Source organism: Indicator indicator, chromosome 10, assembly GCF_027791375.1.
Source record: "Indicator indicator isolate 239-I01 chromosome 10, UM_Iind_1.1, whole genome shotgun sequence".
In the NCBI taxonomy this organism is placed as follows: domain Eukaryota; kingdom Metazoa; phylum Chordata; class Aves; order Piciformes; family Indicatoridae; genus Indicator; species Indicator indicator.
This window is the reverse complement of record NC_072019.1, coordinates 17,142,889-17,150,846: the sequence shown is the minus strand read 5'-3', so window position 1 is coordinate 17,150,846 and position 7,958 is coordinate 17,142,889. Positions and strand designations below refer to the sequence as shown.

Genomic DNA, 7,958 nt, shown 5'->3' with positions numbered 1-7,958 from the left:
TTAAAAAATATATTAAACAGATACATTATACTAAGATGTCTCTTGGCTGGAGCCACCAACAGCAAATTACACTCCCCAAATAAATAGGTTTAAAAAAACCCCTCCCAAACAAAACAAATAAATAAATACATAAATAACACTTTCCCCCCCTCCCTTTTTCTTTCTTTCTTTCACTTTAGATTTTTTTTTTTCCTGTAAGAATTGCAACCCAGAGGTGTCTGCCAGTGTCTGTGCTGGCAGCATCTAAGGGGCAGATGCCAGGTCCTTCACACACGGAGGGTGACGATGCCTTGGTACCGCAGTAGGTGTAAGATGCTTGTGGAGAGGCCTCAAGGAAGATCTGCCAGGTCTTAGGAGCCTGTGGTGTGATCCATCCTCCCCATGCCATGTGAGAGGGCAGGGCAGGAGGGATCATGGAGTATGTGAAAGAGAAGGCGTTGGTAGAAACCTGTCTTAAAAAGACTACAAAAGTTGGGGCACCAAGGAAGCTGCTGCTGGAGGAACCTTGTGGTTGCTTGGGCATCAGCTCCAGTAGTACCAGCAGCTGCCTCTGGATGAACCACGTTCTCCTCGGCCATCGGCATGTCCCCCCAGCCACTAACAAGGTGGCCTTGGTGGCATCATCCCTGTGCTTGGAGCCAGTATGCACTGCATGAGCCATCCCTCCTCCATAGTCCTGCTGGTGGCCTCCAACTGCTCGAGCCCTACATCTCTTTGGCCAGTCGCTGGGTGTACCATGGAAGCACGCGGTTGGCACTAAGGTAAGGCCTTGATTTAGCTTTTTAGGGTGGTTATTTCCCCTTCCTCACCCCAGGGAGTCCTTTCTCCCAGCCCCCTTGCTCTGCTGTCTGAGCAGCCCCAGCTGTTAGCTGCACAGCTTGCCTGTCTCTTGCTCTACCGCGTTGGGCAGCTTGGCGTTGAAGGCCCTCAAGGAGGACTGGATCCTCGCCACCTCATTGTTGGCCAGCTTGAGCCTGTGGCGGAGCAAGCAAGTGAAGAGGTCGAGGCGGATTTTGCCAGGGGGTGACAACCTGTTCACCCGGTCCCTGATCTCCAAGAGCTGGAGCATGGCTGAGTCCTGGGAGCCTTGGGTATAGGGATAGTCCAGCTGAAGGATCAGGTCACGAATAGCGTCCGGTTCAAAGGGTAAGCTGTAGCCAAAGACTTGCAAGCTGTTTATTTTCATGTACCCCAGGTTCTTGGAAGGATCTGACATCTCCAAGGGTTCATAATAGATTGTCTCATTGGAACTGTCATCTAGAGACTTGATGCGGCTCCGCAAGTAGACGTGAACTGTTTCAAAGAAGGTCTTCCACTTGTTGCCCAAGGTGAGTGTCCAGTTTTGGCACTGGGCAGAGGCATCTACGTTAGTCCTTTCCCAGTCTGGAAAGCTGCCCTCGTTGACAGGCATGAACCAGCTCTCCGAGTGGCTTCCCCCAAAGGGGTTGACGTAGATGGCCATGACGGGCTCCAGTGTGCTGTTCTTGGTGAGGCAGATCTGCAGAGAGAGGGCCAACATCACGTGAACCAACCCGGGCTTGTACTTGTTGCTCTTCAGGGTCAAGAGCATGCGTTTCCTCCAGGAGGGGTCAAACCAGCTCCCCAGGCGCATGTCATTGCTGATGAAGATGGAGTGCACCTCGATGCGGCTGTCCCGTTTCTGCAGGAGGTATTTGAGCTCCAAGTCCTGCAGGTCTGTCTCCAGCCCCAGGTAGTGCTCCAGCGAGTCAGCCACTTCAGGGCGGCAGAAGCCCTGGGTGAGCACGTAGCCGTGGTTGCAGGTCCCGCAGCGGGTGCTGTTGTCCTCGGCACAGCTGGCACAGGCTGGGCCCTCGCCCAAGGCACATGGAATGGACCCCTGGCAGGAGGGCTGGTCGGAGGGACAGGTGCAACTGTGGCTTTCCTCCAGGAAGGTCCCAGGCACGGTGGTCTCGCTGCAGTACAGGAGTGACTGTGCACGGCTCCACCAGTAAGGGAGGGACCTTGATGAGAAGAGACGTGGGAGGAAAGATTCCTCCACTTTTTTCCTGGTCTTTCACCTGCTTTTGGCCTCCATTCTTTTACAGGCCTCCTTACTCCCTTTTGGCCCCCCATGCCCTTCAGGCCTCCCACTCTATTTGGACCTTCACTTTCTCCCAGTCTCCCACCCACTTTTGGCCTTCACTTTTTTGCCAGCCTCCCACCTACTTCTGGCCCCCCACTTCCTTTATCAGGCTCCCAGTCCCTTTGGACCTTCACTTTTTCTCCAGGTTCCAATCCCCTTTTGCCCTCCCATGCCTTTTGGGCCTTCACTTTTCTACAGGCATCCCAACACCTTTTGTCCTCACACTCCCTTTTGGATGTTCACTTTTTTATAGGCCTCCCACCCACCTTCCCAGTCTCCCACCCTCTTTTGGCCTCCTACCCACTTTGTGCCTCCACTTTCCCCAGCTTTCCACTCTTCTTTTGGCCTCTCCCTGCCTTTCCCAGCCTCCCAACCCAGTCACTTTATTCCTGGCCTCCCACTCTGTTCTGGTCTCCCACCCTGTTTGGGCATCCATTTTTTCCCCAGCCTCCCACTTTCTTTAAGCCTTGGGGCATGACCATCTTTACCAAGGGATGGATGAGCTGTCCACCTTGTGTTCATTTTTCTGCACTGCTTGGGGGGGAACTGGTGAACCCCACGTTTCATTTTTCCCCATTACATAGTTGCAGATGTCCCTGCTGACTGGAGGGGGGTTGGACCAGATGACCTTTAAAGGTCCAAACCAAAGCAGTCTATGATTTTCCATTTCCAGGCTTAGACCCAACCTCTCACGGCCACATCCTAGTGTGACGCAGCTGCCCCGGCTGCCAGCTCATCCCTGCAGCAGGGTGGGAGCTCCTCCAGTCACAGCCACAGAGGGATGGCCATGGGTCTGAGCCGTGTCCCTGGTGTGGGGTGGGATGCTGTGACACCCTACCTCTCCTTTGGCAGTTTGAAGCGGGGCTGGCGATAGCAGCGCTTGCTGAGGTTGAAGAGCCGCCGGATGAGCCGGTGGGTTTTCCTGGAGAGCAGCTTCAGGCTGGTGCCCAGCTGCTGGTAGCGATGCTGAACATCCAGGTCCATGGCCCAGAAGTGGGAGATGGCTGTCTTGTTCAGGAAACGATCCACAGGGAGCCTCTTCACCAAGGCCTGAAACTCCTCTATGGGTGGATAGAGATGGAGTCATGAATGGATAGAGATGTGAAGGTAGGTCCAAAGCAACCTCCCTCTGCCCATGCTGTCAGGTCCTCATGGTGAGATGCCCACCGTGGAGCCCCCCCAACCCAGCCTGGGCTGCTCCCAAAGGAAGAGTTGCAGGGTAGGAGATGCTGGGTGGGATCTCCCCAGCCTCACCTGACTCTTCGAACTGGCTGTGGTGGCTTTCCCAGGCTCGCCGGAGCTGGGCCAGGCTGTTCTCCAGCGCCTGGATGTCGGCCTCAGGGCAATTGCAGCGGGGGAAGGCAGGCTGGCACTGGCAGCGGCAGTCGCTCCGGCGGCACACCAGCTCCCCGGTCGAGCTGCAGGCGATGTAGCTGAGGGCGGCCGCCACGAACCTCTCTCGTAGGTAGGATGGGAGCACTGTCTGCAGCCCTGCGAGCGGGGAGGCAACCACAAAAGTGTAAGGGCATGTATGGAGCCCCTCAGAAACATCCCCTGGGGAGGAAGGAGTGAGCCTTCTCCAGGCTCCCACCCCCTCGTGATTATCATCTCAATTTGCTGTGGAGCCGCTTGTCTGGGCTCTGCATCGATCCTGGCTCCTTTTGGCAGCCAAGCAACAAACCTCATCCTGCCCAGTTTTGATTATTTTCATCCCCTCTTCCTCCTCAGCCCTTAAATTAAAAGCAGCATCTTGAGCTAGCATCCTCCCCTGCATGCCCAGCAGCATCTCATGGTGGCACTTGGCCACCACCATGTCCCCACCAGCCCTGTCCTACCTTGGAGCTGTACTTTGTTCTCGGGGCTTTGCACCAGGACGGAGCTCACCGAGTCCAGGTTGTCATAGTTGCTGCAGCCGAGTGGCCCTGTCCGTGTTTCGGTCACCTAAGTGGGGTGGGACCCGCAGGTGGTCAGGGTGCTGCTCCACCAATAGTGCTGCAGATAGCCCCTGGCCAGGCTTGCTGTGCCTTGTTCCCCGGAGCAAGATCACACTTGGAGGGGAGAACTAATTGCTTGCTAATTGGCTTGTTGACAGGCAGCCTGCAGCCCTCTGAAAAATGGGCGGTCGTTAGCGTGCCCAATTTCCCATAAATAATGCAGTTGTGCTGACTTCCATTGAGTCCTTTTGGTTGGAAAAAACCTTTAAGATCAATGAGTCCAACCACTATCTAACTTTACCAAGGCTGGTGCTAAACCATGTCTCTCAGCACCATATCTCTGCATCTTTTGAACACCTCCCTTTCAGTGGAGAAGTTTCTTCTAAAAATCCAACCTAAACCCCCCGTGGTGCAGCTTGAGGCTATTTATTCCTGTCTTATCACTTGGTACCAGGGAGAAAAGACCAACCCCCACCTCACTTCAACCTCCTTTCAGGGAGTTGTAGAAAGCCAGAAGGTCTTCCCTCAGCCTCCTTTTCTCCAGACTAAACAGTCCCACTTCCCTCAGCTGCTCCTCACAAGACCTGTTCTCCAGACCCTATAGCAGCTTTGTTGTCCTTTTCTGTTGGACCAAGTCCAGCGCCTCAACATGCTTCTTGTAATGAGGGGCTTGAAACTGAACCCAGTACTCCAGGTGTGGCCTCATCAGCGTGAAGTACAAGGGGACAATCACTGCTATGGTTCCGCTGGCCACACCATTGCTGCCACTATGCTGTTGGCCTTGTGCCCTACCTGGGCACATGCTGGCTCACGCTCAACCACCTGCTGAACTTTGCCTGTTGTTCTACTCCTATCTCCCCTCCCCAGGGTGTGATGCTCCTTTAGGGTCTCAGCCAGCTTTGGGAGACTGTTGGCAAGGCCTGTGGCCCCCATCCCACCATGCTCCCTCTACCTGTTGCCTACCTTGATGGCAGCTGTGGCGATCTGGATGTGGTGGAGCCGGCGCAGTGTGCTCTCCCGGTCAATGAAGTAGGAGGCTGCCAGCTGGTGCAGGGTCTCCAGCGAGACCCCTGAGCTGTTCCCAGTGCCCCCTGCTGACTCTGCCCTCCGGCTCAGTTTGCGCTTGTCCACAAAGATGGTCAGGGACTCTTCTCCTGGGGGAACAAAAACTCTTTTAGGGGGCTGCTGGGCTCCCCCCATTTCCCTTTTCAGCCAGATTTCTCCTGTGGTGCTTGTTGCCCACCCTCCCTCCTCTGCACTCTGCCTCGTGCAAGGAAAGTGAGCAGGGAGCAAGCAGCCACCGGCACTCACCTCCCAGCGTGGCGGCGAGCAAGAAATGGGTCCCATACTTCTTGATGATGCTGTCAGTGATCTGCTGGGGGCTGGGCCGGCGTCCCAGCAGACGGATGTTGCGGATGAATTCGGGGGCCAGGGGAAGGGGCAGGCTGAAGAAGTCTTTCCTCTCCAAGGCCAAATTATTCACCTTCCAGCGAGCAAACTCTCTGTAGCAGAAGAGGATGATAGGGAGGGGTTTCAAGCTGATCCAGCCATGCCACATGCATGATGTCCCCAAAGGCCACCTCCAGGCAGGGGATCAGTAGGCAGCAAGACTCCCATTGGGACCATCCTGACCTCCCTGCTGCCACAGCGGAGGTGAAGGACCCTCTGCCAGCTATAGATCCAGCCAAGATGAAAGCATGGATCCTCCCTAAAAGCCATCAATGGTGATAATGAGCTACAAGCAGCGGAGATGCCTGATATTGATTAATCAGGCACCTCCGGCAGGCTTTAATCACATCCCAGGGCAGAGCCAGAGCCTTATCCAGCCCCCTGGGCTGGATCTTCTATCCTTATCCCTATGGATGTGGGTAAAAATCTAACATCTGGAGGTTTCATGGTTTTAAGCATCTACAGTGTTTTGTAGGAAGCTGGAGGTGCTGAGATATGGTGAGATTGGTGGTGGGTCCCCACATAGCTCTAGGGCTGCAAGTGATGCCAGGGGGTGACTGGTGGGGACCCATGAACCTCTCACTGCCTCAAGCAGCCACTGGCCCCGTAAACAACTGGCTGATTTCAGCCTAATTGTTGGCATTTTGCTCTAATTAAAACCACTCAGACAGTTTAATTAGAGCTGGTTGGGAGGGGAGGGGAGGGAGCAGGAAAGGGGGGGAGGGACGGGTGCAAAGCATTCAAGTGGCTTGACAGATGCTGGGTTGCTTCCTATTATGAATTTTGGGACAAGAAAGTGGGATGTTTGGGCTAGGACTGGAGATAATAGCGAGGAAGAGTGGGATGCTGCATCTCCTAGGGTGCTGGGATGTGTGGGACTGGGGAACCAATAGCCCTGCACTGGAGTAGACCCATCCCATCCTTGCAGGCAAAGCAAGCCCAGAAAGTGCTAGCACATTCTCCACCTTCTAAGCGGTACAGACCAGCAGTTGTTCCTCTGGCTGCTCCTTCCTGTCCCACCACCGTCACCAGCAGCATCTCCAGAGGACATAAGTCCCTTGGCAGGGCAGCATAGGAAGAGGGTGTGTGGGGAGAGGAGCTCTCTGCTGGTGCCTGGCTACGTAACAAGGCACCCACATCAGCTCCCCAGGAAGGCAGCAACCGGGCTCTCCTCCACTGCTGGAAACCCCTGGGACTTGGTACCAGTGAGGAGAGGAAGGGAAAAGGGCTCATTAGCAGGAGGTGACAGCCCCAGTTAGCCTCAGGAAGTGGTGGAGTTGGCTTCCCACACTGGCTGTCATGGGTGGCCCTTTGCTGGGGTTAGTGGAGCCTGCTGCTGCTGCTGCTGAGTCTGTTTCTCCACTGGCAAGAAACCCCTCCAGCATCAGCCTCCATCCATGTAGCATCCCACTGCTGCAGTCTATGGGATGATGGCATTAGGGACATGCCAGGAGGTCAGTTAGGGTGGCTTTTGGCAGTCCACAGCAGCATCCCAGCCCCAGCTGGCTGGCAGTCCAGGCAGGAGCAGTAATTTGGCACAGGGATGTCTTTGTGCAGGGCAAAGGACAAAGGTACATCCCTCTGCCTCCCACCCTGAGGGCTGATCCCATCTCAACCTGCAGAGCACTCCCAGCTCAGGGCGAATGCTGCCTGGAGCCCATCCCAGCCAAGCCCTGAGCATCCTGGAGGGGGTGTTTTTATATTCCCTGGGAAAGCAGCATCTCACACCCACCCACCATCATCCTCCTCCCACACACAGGGGTTTACTTCTGCAGATTAAAGTCAGTCTGCCTCCATGCCACCCCACCCTCCCAAGTCCCCCAAACCACAGCTTCGTCCTGGGATGCCCGCAGCCTCTCACCTGTAGATCCTGTACCTGGTGGTGAAACCTTGCCGGTAGCGCTCCATGAAGTCCACGTACTCCTGGGCTCGGTAGAACGGTCCCCGGTCGGTTAGGAGCCAGTCGAGGGGTGCTCGGCCGGCAGAAGAGGAGGATGAGGAGGAGGAGGAAGGGGTTGCGGGAGCAGCATGCTGCTGGGGCACGGTGCCACCCGCCCCACTGGCCACCCCCCAGCGACAGCATGCACTCAGGGCCAGGAGGGCCAGCGGCCACGGGAGCATCGGCGGGGGCCCGTCAGTGCGCGGGAGGTCCTGCCGCCCCATCCTGCTGCTGCCCGACCAGCTGCTTCATTCTCTTGCCCCACGGCGATCCTCCGGGACAGCCCTGACCTGCAACAGCACCGCGCGAGGCAAGGAGCCTGTGAGGTCCCTGGCATGGGATGGCCACACTGGGCAAGGTTCCAGGTGGGGCCACTTTGCTAATTATAAACCAGGTGCAATCACAAGCTAAGGGAAGGTGGAGTTTGCTCTGAGGATGCTGCTGACAAGGGGAAAGCCATGCTCTGGGGAGAGCTACAGACTGGGAGGTAAGAGCTTATGGGGTTGGGGGTCCTGGCTGCTACTGCAGCTGC

General features: G+C 56.0%; 1 protein-coding gene across 1 annotated transcript; it reads right to left on the bottom strand.

Annotated features, from left to right (window-relative positions):
* Window positions 1–865: 865 nt before the first annotated feature.
* Window positions 866–7,650, bottom strand: BRINP2 (BMP/retinoic acid inducible neural specific 2). The gene is made up of 7 exons (XM_054384357.1): window positions 7,349–7,650; window positions 5,350–5,540; window positions 5,002–5,192; window positions 3,940–4,045; window positions 3,359–3,595; window positions 2,943–3,165; window positions 866–1,982 (listed from the first exon to the last, which is right to left on the bottom strand). The coding sequence occupies exons 1-7, from the start codon at window positions 7,648–7,650 to the stop codon at window positions 866–868; spliced, it is 2,367 nt and encodes a 788-aa protein (XP_054240332.1).
* Window positions 7,651–7,958: the final 308 nt, after the last annotated feature.